The sequence below is a fragment of the Zophobas morio genome, unplaced genomic scaffold (assembly GCF_036711695.1).
Source record: "Zophobas morio isolate AGI-343-1 ecotype UQ-CSIRO unplaced genomic scaffold, CSIRO_AGI_Zmor_V1 ptg000005l, whole genome shotgun sequence".
Classification (NCBI taxonomy): Eukaryota; Metazoa; Arthropoda; class Insecta; order Coleoptera; family Tenebrionidae; genus Zophobas; species Zophobas morio.
The window spans coordinates 13,872,415-13,894,638 of NW_026972110.1; the positions used below are offsets into that span (position 1 = coordinate 13,872,415).

Here is a 22,224-nt window from a genome sequence, read left to right on the forward strand (position 1 = left end):
GTCCCGGTGAAAAAAGAACATTCGCTAGTCTATGAAGCGTTTTTACAGGATACACCTAAAATACAAATAACAATTGACACAGACGACAGACAGACAAGCGAAAAAGGAAGATCAGTTTTTTCGCACTCTATGATTGGATCATGAAACGTCGAGAAAACATGAAAGTAGCCAGTCGTCGGATGGACCTTATTACAATACTTTCTTCGCTCACACTCGGAAAGTACAAATATCGACACCTTCCTGGTTGTTCATTACGGGATTCTCGGAACGCAATCTTACCTGATGCTGCTGAAGTCACTGATTTTCTAAAGATATTTATTTTATGAAGCACTTGATACTAATAAACAAAAATAAAGCACAAATATTCTTGAAAAAATTTAATTTTTTCTATAGTACGTAACAACTTTATTACATTTATTTGATATACCTACAACCTATCGGGACCAAACAGACAGAACATAACAAACACATCTCGTATGTTATTATAACAAAATAATCATTACAAATGTAATCAACAAGGAGACTGTTTTAAAACAAACAAGTGATTCTGTTTTACATTTTAACATTAAAATGGTTATACAACTTAAAGTAATTGCACCACCCCTCCAGATACTAAAACCGTCTTATTAGTCTTTATTTTATAACACATAATAATAATCGTTAATTTTCTATTAATTTTAAAACTTGATAAAATTTTGTGAATATAGACACCTTATCACACAACAAACTGTTCAATTATTAGTGTAAGTGCCAATAACTTTGTCACTCAAAGCTCCCGGACTGCAACTATCCCTTCCAGAGGCACCATCTTGGCCCACATTCAGAGAACTCGTCGTCTGCGATGATGACCCCACCGAACTAGTCGCTAGATTCGCAATATCACTAAACCAAGTTCCCAGGTTCAACCTTTCCGGAAGAACCGGAAGTGGTTTTCATATAACGTGCCCTTGTATTCCTTCGTTCCGAAATTCGTCGTTTTTCATGATGACGCAGACTGGTCTTTTCATGCCATCAGGACTGGGAGTTCTTCTGGGAAACGCAGGAGGACAGATATTGCAAGGGCTGTTGACGTTACTGGAAAGGTTGTTGATAGGCCAGTTGATACTAGGAGGGTAGAGGTGGCTGTTGCTGTACAGTAGCGCTAGTTCGGCTGCAAATTTTGATTCTTCGGGGTGCCGAAAGGGGTACAAGTAGGGAAGAGGAGGGAACAAGCTGCGAGGGATTTTTAGAGGATCTTGGTCTGGATGATGGGACAGGAGCGACGGGAGGCTGGTTGCGGCTGAAATTGGAGGCATCATGGATCGAGGTATATTTTGGCCATCCATGGAGGACGAGATTAGAGGAGATATTGAGAAGCCGAATTTTGGTTCTTTTTTTAACAGTGGCTTGGGTTTCCTTCGTGGACGGTATTTGTAGTCGGGATGTTCTTTCATGTGGAGGGCTCTGAAAACGAAAACAGTGATTTGACATAAATTTTGACTTTTCATTTGTTAATGAGGTGGATTTTGAGAAGCATATTGTTAAAAAATGGTTCGTTTCAAAGGGTGCTCTTATAAATTAGACGAAAACGTAGTACAGTGGATTAATATAAAACATAATATAAAATCTAAAATGTAAAAAATGCAGCCACAGTTATTTGTGAAAGTAGAAAATATTGGGATTACATATAAAACGATTTTCCTCTCAACCGGAAATAAAATGGTACTTTATTCCCTAGGGAATACAGTAAGAACAATTTAAGTGAAATACAAAATTTTATTCTTTTATTTATTAATGTTAACATTTACATTTACGTTATATCTTATATAACTGTTAGCCCATTTTATTCTATCCGTAACGCGCAATCATCATTTTCGTTATTTGCACTATTTTGTTAGAGCAATAAAAGCAACTTTACCTTCCAAAATTGCCAAGTAGCATCTGCATTAGGTACGTACTTTAGTTAATTTATTAAAATATTTTTTAATGTTCAAAGGTTCATTCCTTACAACTGTTTTGTAAGTTGAGAATATTTTAAATTTTTTCGCAAAGAAATATCTGTTTATATTAAAAACTTATTCAAAACTATAGAGTGGTATTTTTCGCCTAGAAACTGGAACTGTATTAAATGGGACTGGTAAATATTAAATGTTTAGACAAATTTTGTTATTACATAAAATTTTTTTACAAACGAAATTGAGGTATCAAAGAAGCTCAAAGTGGAAATCTCTTTCTCTGTAGAGTTGCAAGTCTTGAATTCGCCATCAAAGTGTATCTATTCTCCAATTTAATTAGGAATGGAAAAGTATTTTTTCCAATGGTCACTTATAGTTTTTTATTTATTAGTATGTATTTTCTACATAATATTTTTTTTGTTTTTGATTAATTATTATTATTATATACTTATTTCTTTGTTTTTGATATATGTTAGGATTGAGTGGAATAGTTAATAGACTTGATCTTTGAAGAACAATGTACGACACCAATCAGTTTTCTAATATGTACGGCGATGATGGGTGACTCATCATCGGTGACGGCGACATTCAAATAAAAAAGCCCCTAGAAGCGGTTCTATGAAAGTCTCGGCGGCGAACTCCACAAGCTCGAGGAGGTGACGGCGAACTATCCAGAAGGGACGCGTGACTGTTTAAATAGGGACCACCGTCGGGAGCAGTCAGTTGAGTCCAGTCAATGAGAGAATTAAAGTCTAGTCAAATCCATTCTAAATATTTGTAGAACATGAAAATGACAAACTCTCGTTGTTGTCCGTATATCTGTTGGGTTATCAAATAAATTTAAAGAGATCACTATTGAACTACCTTACAGATTAATCAGAAATTACGGACACTGAAATTATGTAAACGCTAAATGAAATTTTTCTCTTCATTTTCGATGAAAATGGATGACGTAATCTCAAAATTTTACCCAATTAAATCTCAGTTTGAAATTCGCAGTTTAATGGTTTAACGATAAACCTCTCTACAGATTAAATTTTGAGGCCGAAATTAATATCTATCTTGTTGAACAAGTCTTTTTAAACATTTAACACAATTCATTGAAAATAAAATTATTTAAATAAGTATAATAAATATAGGCAAACAAGTACGTGTAGATCAGAAGTAATTTTTATAAAACTCTTTCAGCACAGACGTTTTTTCTGTATATATATTATATATTACAACCAAATACTCTCTTTTGTCACATTTATTACAAGATCTTTATGAAATATAGAATTATTCAATTCTACTAGATTTGCTAAATTTCGAGGTATTAAATATTATCATTTTGTGTTTTAAAAAAGATGTTTCTTCAGAAAAAATATTAAATATAAAAAAATCCCTCCCCTGTACGGAAAATGTAAAATAGATATAAAAGAGAAACCAATGGGAAAAATGTTTTCTCAGCAATTATAACATGCTTAACTTTCAGTGTTCATATCTATACATGGAAAGAATGTCACATAGAAATTTATTTGATTTAAATGAGTTTGTCTCCTCAAAACAGATGACTAAATTATTAACTAAGTCACAATAGGTCAAAATGTTTTGAATATTAATATGTATTATAATACTTATTTTATTATCATTAAAAAAAAACGTGCGTAGTCCCAAATTTTCGAGAAAATAGGGTGACTCGTTCTTAAGTTGATCAATAAAAAAATGTGATGACCTCATCAACATAGATATTATTAGTCACAGCGCAAGAGAAAAAAAAATGTTAGGATTAGGATATATGCAGTGTAAAGAAAAAAAATATTTCCAAAATTCCGGGGAGTCGTTCTTGATTAAAAATTACAATAAACTGCATTATTGATTATATTTTTTGAGTCACCCCATATACGTACCTACCTAATTCTAAAAACTGTGAGTGCATTGATAAACCACAACTATAAGTTATAACATTTTGCATATTTTAGTGAGGATTTATTCGGCAAAATTTTAAGATGTTATAAATTTTTTGGGAGGGGATAAATGAATAAATAATAGGTATATCTTATTTTATAAAATCAAAAACAAATTAACTTGTAAATTTGGGAGATGACGTCATGCCACTAGTGGTGGAGATGATTAACCAAATTTTATTTAGTGTTTTACCATTTACATGATATTACATACAAACAAAATTTGATAACAGTAGTTCCAGTAGTTTCGGAGATTATCTGTCCAATAAAAATCAGTACAGACGGACAGACAGACAGATAGTCGACACACAGACGGATATGGGAGAATTTTTTTCGTACACTATAGGGGTCATGAAACGTCGGGAAAACATAATATAAAAAGAAACGGTCGAGTTTGGCATCAAACGTGCGATCCGCAGGTCAGCGTGTCTATGTATTCTCAGTAGGCCATGAATGTTTACAACCTATGTTGGTAGTAAACTGTTGATTATTTTATAAAATTTAAATAATGTTTAGTCTATAACATTTTGAAGTGACGTCATCAACTTAGTGATAGATATGATTAAAAATAGATTTATAGATAGTAAATATCTATACGATATTCATAACATACATCTAAAATTTGACAACAATCGGTCTGGTAGTTTCAGAGAATAACTGTCTAATAAAAGACGGCTTAAGACGGCAGACGGTAGACGACGGACAGATGGAAACGGAAGACGTATTGTTTCGTACTCTAGGAATAAGCTTTTTCATGAAAATATAATTATGAGATGTTGAAATGATGGATTAAAAAAATAAGAACATTGAAAAAATATATTATATGTAGGTATTTCAAAACTTGCTTTCTAAAATAGTAAAATCTTGTAGTTCCGGTTGTGAAATAGTAAGCGTAGAGATGACTTCTGATTTATATATTTTCTTACTGCAGATTAAAGCGTACTTTACAAGACTCCTGAGGCTGGAAACACAACTTATACATTTATGACACAAAATAGAGTCCGTCAAATAGTGAACAAGTTTCTCTTTCCAAAAGTGGAAGCCTCAAATAAACTGCGCAAGGTTATAATGGTGATGATTTACAACACTTGGCTGTTTTTCGGTTGCTTGTTCGAAAGAATCACTACAATCTAAAGTGTGTTCATGCACATCTGATTCAAAGAAGCTTTGTACTTTTCAACTAGAAGAGGAGGACAGAGCTGTCTTGTGGCTTCCAGTAATCACTTTTGGGAGCAGACAGTCAATATTCACTATCTGGCGGCCTCTATTTTACCTGGGGAGTTTGAATGTATTAGTACCACAGTTATGACATGGAGGATTTCCATATAAACCCATTAGAAGTCATTTGGTCAATATTCACTATTTCAAAATAAAAAATATCTAAATCTTGGTATGCATCAAATATTTAATTATCTAGTTTTTCCTTAGAAAAACAGAAGATTTAAAAAAAAATTCAAAAGAATACGTTTCACCACTTTTATGACCCCTTCTGAATTTTGCATAACACTACATTGCTTTTGAATTTTTTAACAACTAAAAATTTCAAATTGTTCATCATAAACATCTATTTAATTCCAGCTATGAAATATGGCGCGAAAACACTACATTTTGTAAAAAATTACAAGACATCTTGCTATGTAAGAATTTTGTTGGCTAAGAAGATCAAACATTTCCAAGTGTACTGCATTGTTGTGATAAGGCCACCAAGCAGTTGAGCAAATCCTTATCTTTTATTAAATAAATTTTTTCAGATGTTGTCATTAATTTTCCAGCAGGAATGAATAGAAATATTTCAGTTAATTTAATTAGTGTTAGCGTCTTCCTAAATGTTTAAGAAGGTCCGTTATGCAGTTAGATTTTCGTGTTGTTGAGGGAGGTAGGTACCTACTCCTCGCAAGATTCATCCTATCTACGGAAGAATATGTGGGGTTGGTATTTACATAACAAAAAAAAAAAATAGCCACACCCGCATTTTCATGATGTTTGTTTCAAATTCTAATTATTTTAGAAAATTCTCTTTGAAACGACGGAACACTCACTCACTCTTCAGGGAGGGTGACCAGCTCTTCGTTAAAGCAGCGTAGTTTTCGGTAATTTTATTGTAATTTCCCCGCATGTTACCCACAGTGAATGTGTTGGCGTCCTGGGAGCGGCGGTGGAGGTAAATACTCCAATTGCTCGGATAGAACAAAAGGAGGTGGCGCGTGAAAGAGGCATTGTAGTTGAGGGGATTGGAGACAGAGCGCGAGCCGAGACAATCTCCCTATGAATAGGATCACAGGAGGTACTCAATGTGTCTTTACAATAGAGGCATTATCTTTTGTCGCCAGCTGAATATGTTGGCTTAGATAGTGTATTGTTACAATTCCAAGCTTCGAACTAGTGTCCTATTACATTTACAAATATTTTTATAGACGCAGCCACGACATTTCCCGCAGAATAATAATTTACGGAAAAATGTGAGCGTGTATACAGAATGCTTGATAAAGTGATAAAACGTCCCCATTTATTTGTACGAAATTTACTTAAAAAAATGTCGCCGTCGTCTTATGTTACAATGTAGATAAAGAAAGGGGCATAAACAAATATCCGGTGTTTTGGGGTTGCTTGTGAACAAAACGACTTTTGGTATATGTAAATAGGACTGATAACAAACGCCCTTCTTATTATGCATGCTTCTTGCCGAGGTCGGCATCCGGAAATGAATTATGTGGTCTTCCATAAAAAATGAATGCTAAGTCGTTTTGTCGTTGATGATTTGCCTTTTTAATTAAGAAATACCACTTAAATTGACAATGAAGTAGACGCGATATTTTCCATGATTAGAGTTTGAGGTATTTGCAAGATTAACAGTTTACCTCTACGACGAAAATTAATAAGATCGCCATATAAAATACCTCCCGAAGGTTCTCTTTTATTTGGAAAATTTTTGAGATCTTGGTTCTAAATGTTTTGATGAAATTAGTAACATGCGACTATTTCACTTATCTACTTTACACAGCCATAAAAAGTTATTAATATAGTGTAGGTATATGATAATTTTGTTTGCTAAAGTTTGTCAAATTTCCCATTTGAACGGTATATTAAACTAGCGGGTGACTATTATCTAACAATTGAAGCATATTTTTAGTTGGCAATTCTGAATTATTGGCAGCAATGTTAACAAGTTAGTTCACAGTATCAATTTTGACACAAGCGGACCCAAAGAACAATGAGAAGATGGCAGCTACTGACTAGGCGCCCAAAATTTCAATTTTACTTCAGGTAAACCAACGTAAAATTTTAAATATGTTGCCAACCTGACAAAAAAAATCACGAACATTAATAATCACTCTATTTTTTAAGATAAGGGGGTACTTACTGGACGCAAGATTGGAATATGATGAAAGTCATAGTTTAGCGACGGTCGTTTACATACAGGGTGCCGCATCCAAGTCTGGATATAGGGAATTAACATGGGAATTGGTTTTTATTTTATAATGTCTCCCCAGATCACTTTAAAGCTATTATTGAGTGATGCCTTTGTGGAGGTCGAAGAGGGCTATCGACCAGTATTTTTTTCAAATCGTTGCATCGCGCTCATTCACTGTAAAAAGGTTTTAAAAATCGTATTTTGAAATTCGCGCCCGATCCGATTTGTCGCGAAATGTTCTGTCGCACTGTCGAAGTTCGGCGATCGCGTCTTTGGAATAGGGAATAACCATGCAAAATCCAAATGTCAAAGTGAAGTTAGAAATTATTCTCAGAAATCAACGAACAACTCAAGCTGAATTATTTTATCCAGTGTGATGATTATTGTAAGTCAATTTAAACGGAATAAATGCACAACCAGCACAAAATATTTTATTAGGTTATGCTGTTCTACTGCGATTAGATGAAAAAGCGAGGGTCTGCTTGTTCTTCAACGGTTAATTTATTTAGTAGGTAATTTGGGTAAATTTCACTTTTTTTTCGAATCACTAAAGATTGGAAGTCAATTGACTTTACATTCGTTAAGCAGGGATGGAATTTTGCCACCTGGAAGCATGTTCGTTACAAGAAATTTTTGAGAGAGAAATGTAGAACATTGATTCATCAACATTTTAAAGTATTTTTCTCTATTATGAATGTGTTTTGGGATTCAGAAACTTTTGTATTACTGTTTTACTTGTTTATTTTGTTAACAACAACAAAAATAAAAATAATATTTCACAAAACAAAGTTACATTTATTTTCAAAGGTGATAAAAAGTAAAGAAAATCAGGTGGGCACAACGTTTTCTAGGGATCTTAAAGAGATGGGACAGAAGAGTTTCAAAAAGCATCATGACAAAAAATTGAAGCCTAAGGACTACTTCTCACGTATGGAGTTTCACGAAGAAACGCTTGAGAGAATCTAGGCTGATGGAGAGTTTTTGAGGCACATTTGTTTTACTGACGAATGTTCATTTGGTCTTAAGGGAAGTTATAATCGTCAGAACGATCAAATTTAAGCATTACACAACCCTCACGTGGTCCATGACTAGTGTTATCAATGGCGTACAACTGTCAGTGTATGACTGGGGCTTCTAGGACATCATGTCATTGCACCTTTTTTCATCGAATCCAGAATGAATGCTCAGAAGTAGGACAATATGCTAGCTCAGCAAATACTTCCTGGGACTCCAAGGGTGCGGCATCTGCAGCAGATCTTTTACATCCAGGACCAAATCTCCAGCCATAGAGCTCTCATAAATGTTGTCTATTTGAACCAGTATTTTCCCGCAATGTTGGAATGAAAAATTTGCACTGCCCCATTGGCCTGTGCATTCGCCAGATCTAAATTTTTTCTTTGGAGATTTCTTCACAACCATCTGTATTCAAACAATACCAGCTATACAAACAGAGAAGCGCTGAAACAAGCAGTCCAGCAATATTGTCTTCAGATTGCAACTCAAATGCTGATCGACACACTTAGGAGTTTTGAAGATCGGCTTACTTACTGTACAGCTGCTGAGAGCAGTCTTTTTGAGCAATTCTTGAAAATAGTGCAATACTTCTCCAGATTCGTACAATATTTCATTACTTCATTCATCAACAATTATTAAGTTTTGTTATTTGTAGTTATCTAAATGGTTCATTAAAAGGTTCTCTTCAAAAGCGCCAGCTGTTTTGATGGTCAATCTTATCATCACACAATAAGAAAAGCGGGCCCTCGCATTTTCATCTAATCGCAGTAGAACATGGCATTTTAATGAGATTTTAGTAATAAAGACTCGACCAGCACCAGCAACATAACCTAATAAAATATTTTGTGCAGTTTGTGAATTTATTCCGTTTAAATTGACTTACAATAATCGTCATATTGAATAAAATAATTCAATTTGAGTCCTTCAGTGATTAACTGAGTGAGGCAGCGCGAGTACATTCCTAGCTTGAGGGCTCCCAGTACATGTCAAAATGCTGCCGATGGGGTTTTGAGGAAGACCAGCTGCTCTAAGTCTTCATCTCGGGATTTTTGGATACGGTCTGCGTGTAGTTCCGAGATGGCTCGTTTAACGGGGTCGCGCACTATGACGAATGAATGGATCAATTTGTGCATTGAAGTATTCCGTTTAATTTGTCCTACAATAATCATCACACTGTATAAAATAATCCAGTTTGAGTTGTTCGTTGATTTCTGAGAATAATTTCTAACTTCACTTTGACATTTGGATTTTGCATGGTTATTCCCTATTCCAAAGACGCGATCGCCGAACTTCGACAGTGCGACGGAACATTTCGCGACAAATCGGATCGGGCGCGAATTTCAAAATACGATTTTTAAAACCTTTTTACAGTGAATGAGCGCGATGCAACGATTTGAAAAAAATACTGGTCGATAGCCCTCTTCGACCTCCACAAAGGCATCACTCAATAATAGCTTTAAAGTGATCTGGGGAGACATTATAAAATAAAAACCAATTCCCATGTTAATTCCCTATATCCAGACTTGGATGCGGCACCCTGTATAAGGAATTCACGTTCGGTAGATGTAACTAGATTTGGTAACTTTTTTTTTAAGCTGTGTAACTGCGGATATAATTGTTCTAGTGTATAATGTATTACTGGAATGTTAGAAAGTAGATGTCAAAAATGTGACATGTAAGTAAGTAAATGTCAAATATCGAAAATGTGATGGTTTTGTGGTAATCTGGTGAATCTATTTTTGAATCAAGGAGAAAATCGCATCCCTCTAAAAGCCCAAAAAGCAACCCGCATGTAAAATTGTGAATCTTTTCCCTTCACTAGTTATTTTAGGAGGACAAGCTTTGATGTCATCATCATGGATCCACAATTTTACCATGGATCCGTTTTGGTATATCCATGTCTCATCCAAGAAAATGAAAAGTAAATCTTCACCACTATCACGCAATTAGAGATACCGCTTTAGAAATTTGATTCTGGTACCTATTTAATGTGAAAATCTTCGCCTTCGGAAACCTAAATTTATACGTGTACGTATTACGTACAATTATTCTCCAAGTCGAGTATTTTCCCTTTTACAAAACAATAACGATTATATAAAACTTAAAAACCAATTGTAGAGCGGACCCAACAAAGCATGTAGGTATACCTACCTATAAATCTGGCCAGTCGTCTTTCTGATTCTGAGTATAATATTAACGACACCGACGCCTTTGTATCCGTATTATTTTAAAATTCGAAAAACACTCGAGAACACTAGCGAACTTTACGGAAAATATTTCTGCCACCAGTTTTAACTGTTTCCGTTTTACCCAAGCATTGTCTATTTTTCCCAGTAATTTTTTCAAAACCACGAAATATTTCTTGTTTCTTTTCCTTTAAAATGCGCTTTCTCGTGACTACTTTTGTGGAAATTGTTTCCACGCTGTATTTAAGGATTTTCTTCAAACGAAGCGTGTTGAAATTAGAAAAACTTCGTTTTTTTCCAGACAATTCAGATTTGACATTTGAATTAGAAAATTAGACAGTTGATACCAATCTTTAATTTCTAGTCTTAAGATTGCAACTTAACCACAGAAAAATTTCTGTTAGCTACTTCTACCGAACGTGAATGCTTATTAGTTATGTGACCCAACTTAATAAGTAATCAGTCCTAATAATAATTGTTGTTTATCTCAAGAACGGATGTTCATTTAACCATAAGTACCCATTTTTGGGTTCCACCCACTAACTGATTTTTGTAATACGATTGCCCATCCTGTGACATCACATTTGAAAGCCATTAGTCAGGATGGCCACTGTAGTAGGTATTAGCATCATTTCTTGAAATGAAGTTAAAAATCTTTTTTATTCGAAAAAATAAACTGAACAACCCAACAAAATTTTGGAAGGTGGTAAAAGTAATACCATTTTTTTTTAATTGGTCGTAGGTTATTTCGACAGAACTTCTTGCCCCTGAAGTGCAGTAAAAAAGACCCAACTTTTTCGAAAAATTATAAAATTTAATTTTGTCAATTTTATTTTTAAATACATATAAAATCCGACAACAATCGGTCCGGTAGGTTAGAGGATTATCTGTCTAAGAAAAGTCGACGCAACCACGGACAGACAACAGATGCCAGACGGCAGACATCAGATGACAGACAGACAGACGGAAACGAGAGACCTATGTTTTCGTATTCTAGGGGTCGTGAAACGTCGATAAAACATAAAAGAAATCGAGTACAATTCCTTTTTAGCTTACACTTGGGAAGTAAAAACGCAGAAAATTTTGGACTACTTAAAAAATATACACACAAACGCCAACCACAAGCAATACAATTTGGAATAACGTACCTATAGGTACTACAAAATAAACATAGAATTTTTTCCCACCGTAAAAACAATGTTTAACGCATATTTTTAAGTGTAACCTTGATAAAATACTCAAAAACGTCAAATTAGATAATGTATTAGCTATAAGGGTAGCGTTATCGTGTCATCTTTAACATATGAAGTATTCTAAAACGTGTTTATTATTAAGTCAACAGAACCAGTCAAAGATTTTTTTTTATTTTGGAAAGAAATCTCAATTTTTTTAATTGATCGTCGACGTTGGTTATAGTCATATACACTTTTGACAAATTCTTAAAGAAACGGAAGAGTTAAAAGTTTATATGAATTTTAAATAAGTGCAATTTTAGTTTTTATATACCTTTTTTAAAAATGTTTGAAAATACAGGATATTTCAATGCAAAGGAACCACCCGAAACCTCCGTACTAATTTGTGTTTAAAAAAATGTCCGTCCTCATAGCTTTGACAGTGCTCTATCAAGGTGTGGTTGGTCGCAATCAAGAATTTTTCTCAAATTTTTTATTGCAGTTATTCATTAATTTAATAACTAGACTTCATAAGAACGAAAATGCATGAACAGTAAAAACGTTTCGGTTGCATATACCCAATAAAGCTTTATAATGTCATAATGGAGGGATTATAGGCATAATGGAAAGGACGATTGCCACTACAAACCGGCACGTGCAAGCTTTAGCAACAAAGGAAACTTTGACTGTCTCACAACTTATGATTTGAATGAAGCTTTCAGGTTTCAATTTCTAAAAAAAGAAATTAATTTTCGGTGTAACAGCTTGGAGAATACGAAAATGCAAATTTTCCGTTGGTATTTTTTTCGGAGATTGTTCATGACATATTTACACAGATATCTAATCTTCGAAACTATTGAAAGATATTTTGGAATTCTTGATGTATTTTAAAATATCATTAAAATAAGTATAATCAAAATATTATACAGGTAAACAGGAAACTGCATAATATTTTTTCATTCTGCTAACAAAATTGATGATGTTATCTAAGAAAATTTAAGAAAATATATTTGTTAACAAATTTATAGTGAACTATTTTAGTGTGTAATTTGATCTTCCTATTTACAGTTTCTACTATTACTTTATTTATTTGATCAGACGTTTCTGTAAAGTTACGGTTATAATGTAACATAGTAGATGTCAAAATTATTCTTTTTATTTCCATTAAAAGAGAACGTCTTCCAAAAAACTCAAATACATGCTCTTAAATCTGAATACCTACCATACCGACATGAGACAGAAAAAATATAGAAGGTTATTTAAAACAAATATATTGTTTCGTTCAAAAAATTGTAAACTTTATTTTATTTAACACTTTAGAAAAAAATACTTCTTCAAAAAAAATATATTCCTTATTACCTTATTTAATATTCATTCTTTGACGAAATATGTATATAAAAAAAAGTTATTATTTATTTAGCCTTGAAAGATTATTATTTGCCTTGAGAGATTAGCAGATCTGGTGATCATAGTTTACATAATCAAATCTTCTGGTAAATTTAAACTGAAATATAGTATTTTTCAAAAATTGGAAAAGCAATAGTATCTACTTAATTACCTATAATTAAGAACATAATTAATATTGATTTATTTTTTATATTATTATTTCTTCGTTAAGTAGTAATCAATTTAGAAAAAAGATTGCGAAAGAAGGGTAACTTATTTTCATGTCGTTCCCAAATTAACATTTTTGCACCTTGTCTACAGCATAACTAATTTCTGAAACAGATAACGATTATAAAATAATTACACTTTAAAATTAATTGAAATAGGAGCCGAGGAAGTGAGTAGGTACACTTTTTTAATAATTTATAGATACAGTTTTTCCCTTTACTTCTTTATTCTCACGATTTAAACGATAATGTTAGGTGACAACATTTTCTTTATTGGACATGTGTGACTATTTCGGTTGATTCTTTCAAATATTATTGACACTAATAATTTTTGTTATGCATATTATGTGCGTTCATCTATACTTTTAAAATAAGTCGCACCATATAAGGTTGTCATAAAAGAAACTTTGAAGATGCTGCAGCTATTGCATAAGTTAGTTATAATAAATATTTAACGTATCAAAGTGTAGTGTTCATTTTTAATTTTTTTTGTGGATTTTTTAGGCACAATTGGTATAAATATTTATATTTTTATTTGGCATCGATTTAGTTAAACGTAAAAATTCATATATCCTGGTTTTATTTTGTTTCATAATATTTATTCAAAAAAGAAAAATGTATTATAGCAAAACAGTGCAGAACATTTCATATTATTTCCTTAAATGTATCCCGAATATGAACGATTGTTTTATCTAATTTTCCTCAATTTTTATTGTTTAAATATCAGCTGCAGAGTTTTATAGGCATTTTTAAATTTGTTAGTGATCTGCCGTGTTAAATTTGAAAAACTTTAACATTTTCTACAACATAAAAAGTATATCAATGTTATTTTATTTATCTGTTTTATTTGGATGGAATTTTAAAATTCTGTCATACAAACTAACACCTAAAATCTAATAATAGAAACAGTATAATTTTCCGTGTTTTCTCTCAATGGATAAAAAATATTATCTCTTAGTTAAGTACACAAGTTTTTCTTGTCAAAAATTTAGTATTTATTTGATTTTAGAGTTAAATATTGACTAAATAAAAGTGATAAGAGTAACAAATATATGTTTCTACACAACTAAGAAGTTAACGAAAAATATGAGGCACCTCTTCAAACAAAACAATCACTCTTCTCTTTATTTACTCTCGAAATATTCTATAGAGTAAATTAAATTGATCTAAACCTGAACAAATAGCACCTAAGTACTTTATCGCCGTCCAACTACTGATAAACCATTTCCGTATTTATACACAAAACAGAAATAATCGTTGATTCACGGTTCCTTGTAGGTATATTTTTGAAAATGTACAGAACGTGTGTATATTAGATAATGCTCGGCTTTGTACAGATATAAATGTTCATTCTTTCGTTTATCACTCAACAAACACCTTGTCTTGGGAATACACACAACAAACACAATGTTATTGTTGATTTCATAATAATAAAAAATAAACGTCTACTTAGTACTTGGAGCTTTTACATTACCAACAGATTAAATCATCCGATTACAAGAAAAAAATGTTTGCTTTTGATTGACCGATTAGCTCGACTTTATCAACTCACCCCTATTATTTCCTAAACGGAGTTCCGGAGCATTGTTTAAGCATAATCCATAAAATACAGAGACGCCTCCCCCTAATACGACGTTATGACTTTATTAATATGCCGCGACTAATCCACCCCTTATAAAAGGAGCCATAAGGCCCATTTTCATGGGGCACTCTGTTATCTTTTGTAAAACAGACGACCTGCTTTGTAGTACAGAATCGCTTTAAATCTCTGTTTATTGAGATGAGGAGGAGCGCGGTTATTATTCAACCCCAAATAATACGTGTGGGAATTGTCGCGCTGTCTAAATTAATTCATGGGGGTTGCAAAAAACCTTACCTTAATCTCTTGGCCTCATCGATGAAGGGTCTTTTTTCGGATTCACTCAGCAATTTCCATTCGGCTCCCAGGCGTTTCGAAATTTCCGAATTGTGCATTTTGGGGTTTTCTTGGGCCATTTTGCGGCGCTGCCCTCTTGACCAGACCATGAAGGCGTTCATGGGCCGCTTGATGTGCTCTTGGTTGTGGATGGGCTTTGGCGAAGACATGTTTCGAATTTGTGTGGCACTTACTGTCACGATTTTTTCAGGGCATTATTTTTAGGGGTTGTTTTTGGCACGTGTTGTTGTGCAGAAGTGGGATTAAGATAGTTTACGCAACTTGCACTGGCTTGTGGTAGAGATGGACTGGCACCACGCTGGGTTCTGAAAGACTTCCCCGAGCTTGTTGATTTAGAAGGGAGGGAAGAGCATGCAAGGGGGCGGGATATGCGCGTGAATTATACAAATTTCGGCCCCCAATCCGACCGCAGATAATAGATAAACGACGTAGATACACGTAAAAGTCACCCTGGATGTCGTTACAAATCTGACACATTTCTATACCGAACCGCATCCTTTCAATTTTTTTTTTTTATATTTTTACCCCACACAATTTTTGCACTGGAATGTAAAAACTGCATTTTTATCACGTACGATTATGGCATTTATTTACTCTTTTTACAACTATTGTGTGTTTATTTAAGTGTATCTGACACGTATCGCGGCGTTAAGTTGTTAAATAAATTTCCATGTCTGGGGTTAATAGTTAAATGTTGTGTGAAATTACAAACGCCGGTTTAATTTCCGTTTAGCGAAATTGAATCTGCAACCGGATTTAATAGGCCTGTAACACAAGAATTGGATTAGTGGTTTATTTTCTCAGGTTTGAATTCTTGAACACTTGTTGCTGTCGCCATAGGATCGTCCCCCACCATTCACATCGATTGTTTAAACTCCGCCTATTTTATTTCTCATTGGTTGAGATATCTTCTAATGATATCAGTATATCTTATAAAACTGAAGTCTGAAACTGAACTTTGAAACAAGCTCGATGGGGGTACTTGAGTGTTACAGCTTTAATTATGGATCTACCTTAGCCAACACGAACATAACTTTTTTATGTGAGTCGTGGGTGGAGAATGGTATTTTATCTCTCATCGCAAAACTTTTCAAGTTTTTATTATTATTTGATTATTAATCATGTGGCAATAAATTGTATACAATTTTGGACATTGATTTATTATAGTGCACTTTAATATTTTGTCCTAAACTATATATGCGCATTTATTAATTTCTACTGTTTTCTAATTTATAACTACATAAACACACACAAACAAGTTTTGAAAATTTTTTTCTGATTTAAAAATCTAAACTTACCAGATAATAGTTTCCGGTTATTTTCGTAGTCCAACTAACTTTTATTAAACGACTATATATCTACTTGTGACCAAAAATGTAATGAGTTTTTATTTTCCATGCAGTAAAAAAAAATGTTTGTCATCAAATGTGTTGATACCCAAAGATGTTATTTGTAGCATTTGTCACACAATTCATTAGAAACTAATAATATCGGATAAAAACAGAAAAATATTTTTACGGCACACTCTAATTGGAAAACTTTTTAATAGCACAAAGTTAAAGTAGGAAAACTAAGAGTTTACTTGTTTATTACCTAAAAGTGACTTCTTGTAAATACGAAACAATTTATTTAACATTAAAATATCACTAATGAATAATAGATAATAAGGTGCAATCCGTAAAAATCCCTATTTCGTCGTCTGTAACACCTAATGATGATGCGAACAGTTATTTAACACCAACTTTAACACTATTATTATTTTTTATGCAATTTTTGAAGCTGTTACAATTACTTGAATTACATTCAAAAATGTTGTACAATCGTAAGTGTAAGATAGTAACGTTGGCCAGATTACTCTTATGAAAATGTTAGGTATACCTACCTATTTAAGCATCACAAATACCTATAGGTAAATAAAAAATATGTAAGAAGCATTTATTAGGTATTAGAAACATGATTTGATACCAAAATCATACGAAGTCATTAAAAACAAGTACTTTAGAATAGCTTATTTTTTCTGTTCTAACCCAAGTTTTAGCTTATTTGGATAATGATGGAAGAAAAGTAGGTACCCAGATAAAATGTTCACAGAATGTGGCATTTTTAATTAGTAAACGTTCAACGCTATTGAATGACAAAAATGGTTTTACAACTTTGTTGGAAACATTTTATGTTATTTCTATCTATTCAAATTCAGATATCTTATTTTCAAAATTTTTGATCTCCCGTTTTTTTTGTTACCTACCGTGTATGATTGGTATAGGGGAAATATAATGAAACATCTGTTAAAAAAATATCAATGAAAATTTAGGTTACAATTTGTTTTGTAGTTGAAGTGATTGACATTTTATTTGTTTTTTGATATCAGTTCACAAGTTAACGGGGAGGAGGAGCTGTCTTTTGAAAAGTTTTGTACAAAAATTTGTTAGGTGGGCGTTCGTTTTAGAATAATTGCGTCAATTGCGATATTAATCTGAAAAGGATTTATAAGTGACTGTGAAATTCGATAATTTCGAAGTTTAATTTCATTAATTTTAAATTCTAAAATTTCAGAACAAAGAGCGTAACACTTACTTTAAAAGTACATATAAGTATATATTTACATTTAATTAAAATATTTAAAAAGTGTTAACAACTCGATTCATTGTTTCTTGTCTCCTTTAATATGTCAGTATAATTATTTCGACCCTGAAGTACAATAAAATATATCCAGCTTTTTTGGAAAATTATAAAATTGGTTTTGGACATTTTATTTTTTATAAGAACTCGTAAATTATGTATTGACAAGCTTTTATTTTGTCGAGATGGTTCAATTTATTACTAAGGACAAACATTACTTTACGTCGGACTAATGTGTGAAAGGCATAACTATTATAAAAAAATAATACCTAAGCAAAAAAATAAGGTAAGGTTATATAATTACACGCATTTTCTGTCTTCGAAGTACCTATTGTATACATTTTACGGTATATTTTTTAATAGAAAAATTGAATAATTTCACTTGAGTTCCGTAGGTATGCCTTAAATTGGTGCTAGTGTTTTATCAAAATTTCAGAGAAAGATATTTTATGTGTTCACCCTGCATTCGTACAGAGTGTATTTTTATTTGATACAACCCCTACAACTTTTTTTTTTGAAAATAAGTCCTCCATTCTTTTTACAAATTTGTATCGCACTAGAAGAAATATTTGGTGGTAAATACATTCTTTAATTTTCACTTTCGGTAACACTCGAAATGACGTCAATTTTATATCTTTAAATGGAATACCCAGTAGGTATATTTTGCATGTTTGCATGTTTGACCACAAAAAATCATTAGCGACTAATATTCTAAAGTTAATAATAAAAAAGTTATTCAGTAAAATAGATGACAAATTATATTTCTTTATAAAAATCTAGTAGCGTGAAAAATTAACAACCATGTTTCCTTTCGTACAGTTTCATTAAATTTAGATAAAAAACTTTTTTTTTGATCAACAAAAACCATCATTAAATAGAATACAGGCCACTTCAAAACGAAAATTTAATTTTTGAATGTTTTTTTTTTTAAACATCCAAAATAAGTAGCAGAGCAGGTTAAGAATTAAATTTAAATATAGTAACAAAAGTACAAGTATTTTTTAGAACAAACTTTCAAACATCTCTACATTTTGTTAATACACTTTTCCGTACGTCTGTGATCGCTTCGTTATAAACTGTGAGTATAATGGTGTACAGATCACTGACGCGTTGTTTCAAGAGATCTTTGTCTCCCAATTCATCAAAGTATAATCATTATCTTTTATGGAACTCCAAAGAAAATAAGCAGTGGGGTTTAAATCAGGCAGTCTTGGAGGCCACCTTATTGGGCCCCATTGAACATCTATATATCTTTTCTTTTTCACTTTAAATAAGTTTAAACTGACTTTTTTTTTTTAGTTATCAATAATTTGTTTCAAATATGTATCTCCTATACGTTTTTTTCTTGTTCGAGTATAATTCGTCGAACTTTGGCAAGTGCGGTTCAACCTTTCGTTGCATTTTTTATTAACATGACCATACGAAATTATCATTATGAAGTTTTCCAGAACTTTTACAACCTTACTGTTTTGAGCCATTTCAACAATGCTAAAAGTACAAACATTCGAACAATATGTTAGTTATAAATGTAAAATGTCAAACTGGCAGATCAAACACTTATTTTTCAAGCATCTAGATTTGAATTACGAGTATTACATAGATAGTTTGTGACTTATTTTACTAAATAACTTTTTAACTATTAGGTACTGATTTTATAGTATTGGATGTATTAGATTTTTTGTAGTAAAAAGCGCTTTCCATTTATAAAAAATATACCGAGTGTTTCCTGTAAAAAAATGAAGTTGGTGTCATTTCTGGTTCTGTCGGAAGTGATAATAAGAGGGTGTGCTTATCATCAGGCAAATATTTTAAAACTATACAAATCTACTGAAAGAACTAAAGGTTTATCTTTCAAAATAAAAAGTTACAGGGATTATAGGTATAATTATGCACTTTTATTTATAATCAGGCAGCTTGACTTTTATCTTTTTCATAATAAATTTAAATTATACTTACTATATACATATACTACGACTATTTGAAATTAATTAGCACCTATTCAGTACTAAACAAAAAATTAAAATTTTAGTTTTCTTCAAAAATGATGATATACGTAGAGGACAAATTTTAACAATTAAAAACTCCAAAAGTGGCAATAAAAGTACTATGTATTTATGTTTCAAAAATTTTTCACAAAAAGTAAAAATGACTGGTGTGTTGATTTGATCTTAATCATAAAATTGTAAATAAAATTAATTCTTATTAAATTTGGTTACGACATAAACTACTCGCACGAAAAAAAAAGTTGACCATATTTTTGTAGTTGCAGTTGTTTCAGGTCAGTGTTAAAATTGTTAACATTAGATGTATCTAGATACAAATAATTGCCTTTTTTTTAAGTTTATTCGTTGTTTATTGATGCCAAGCTCACATCACAAATTATAGAATCGTCTACTCTAACTGGTCACTTGGTTCTGACAACAAACACGTCACGTTAATGGATATGGATCAGTTGCACGCCCCGGTTAAAAAATGTACCGTAATCCCATAGGATTATACGTGTATGTATTAGTCACTAAAAAATAAAACTGTTTGTTGAAAAATTACTTTATAGTTTTACATATCCACACGAAATACTTTCTACGAATCTGCTGATCTTCTTGTTTTTATACATAGTAAATAAATAAATTAAATATATAAATCTATTAGCATACATTTCTTTCAAAAACATTGAAGACTGGAAGAGTCTTCGAATGATGATCACTCTATGATCCCCTATTTGAGCGCAAGTGACCCTTTTTGGAATTAATCGAGAGACATGGGATATATTGACCGCCACGCGCAAGTGACCAACATCCAAAATTATTTAAATAGAACTTCCCATGCCTCTTAAGCACAATCAATTCAACAAATCTAGTTTCTTAGATAAGTTTAGACTGTAGTTAAGCTGGCTGTAAAAACACATGATTTTTTTTTATTGTGGCAGCTCTGTAATATGATTCTAAGTAATTCGAAGTATTTATTAATTGTCATGATTGGTCATTGTATTTGAAGTTATCAAAAAAATAAATAAATAAATACGACATTCTTTGAGTAGATAATTTTCTGATTATTTTTAATGACAAAAAATGATGGAAGTGTTAAGTTCAGGGACTGACGATACTTAATTTATAGGAATGCATATTATATACTTAGAACGTTATTTTTAAAATTTTCTGACAAGTGGTGTACGGAACGCTAGATTGTAAAACGAGTTTATTCAAGATTTTTTGGGCCTTTGCTTCATTCTTTTTCTCAAATCGCTAATGACGTCTTCACTAACTGGCTGCTGACTTCCAATTAAAAACATCTCCATCAGTGGTGTTGAATCAGTCGATTATTCTTTTTTATGCAAATGCTTAAATACATTAGCAAGTTTTGTCAGATACCCATCCTTACAAGTTTGAACCCGTTCGTATTTAATGGATACTTAAACACAATAATAAACGTATCTTGTTTTAAGGTGTACCCCAAATGTCATCTGACATTTTGACAGCAAAAGAAACTATCAAGTTGGATAAGTGTTGCCAATATTGCAAAAGAAAATTTCCCCACAGCTGGACTATTATTATAATATTTTGTGTAGGAATTAACAAGCAGCACACAAATGCAATTGTATCAAAGCCACCTTTCACTCCAATCTTTTATGATGATTCTCTACTATAAATTTCAAGCGAAATTTACTTAGTAAAATTTTAAGACGACATCTTCATGTTTTTGGAAGAGACCAATAAACGAATTTTGGTAAATGTCCATGATAATAATAAAACGTGTTCTAAATTTTAGAGCAATAGGTAGTTTCCTATGTTCAACGACATTTTTTTTTGTAAAAGTTGAATTTTTTTCCAAAAAGCTACACGCATAAGATTAATAAAAATCAGAGTGGATTTTTATTTTGCTCACTTTCATTAGTACTATGTCATTAAATTTTTACCGTATATGATCAGGAAAGTTGCAGTTAGCGTTTTACCATACCAGACAATATTCTTAAAATCAATAAAAAATTTCACAAATATCAGTTTAGTAGTTTTGAAAATTATCAGTCCAATAAAATCTCTGACAGGCCTCAGATAAAAATCCGCAGCCTTAAATCTTTAGAACGGATATAAATTTAAAAAATCTGCTAAGCCGTTGTTTTTAGTTTGAGTGGAGAAGTTTAATTTAGTAGAATGTAAATATGGCGAAACTATGACGTTGGCGCACATCTACATTTTTTGTAATGTAACCTATATTTTTTTAACTGCTTTTGATAGATCATTAAATTATGGTCATAATGATATGAAATATACTTACTACGTTTACTTAAGTGTTTTTACATCATAATTTAATGATCTATCGAAATCCGTTATAACAAACATACATTGCATACTCCTATATGCATTATACTTATTTTAAATGTATACTAAACTTATA

At 32.1% G+C, this 22,224-nt stretch overlaps 1 protein-coding gene across 1 annotated transcript; it reads right to left on the reverse strand.

Moving 5' to 3' along the window:
• Window positions 1-459: 459 nt before the first annotated feature.
• On the reverse strand, window positions 460-15,704 carry LOC135119899 (transcription factor Sox-14-like). Its single transcript, XM_064044281.1, has 2 exons — window positions 15,154-15,704; window positions 460-1,443 (listed from the first exon to the last, which is right to left on the reverse strand). The coding sequence occupies exons 1-2, from the start codon at window positions 15,360-15,362 to the stop codon at window positions 933-935; spliced, it is 720 nt and encodes a 239-aa protein (XP_063900351.1). The 5' UTR covers window positions 15,363-15,704; the 3' UTR covers window positions 460-932.
• Between the last annotated feature and the right edge of the window lie 6,520 nt (window positions 15,705-22,224).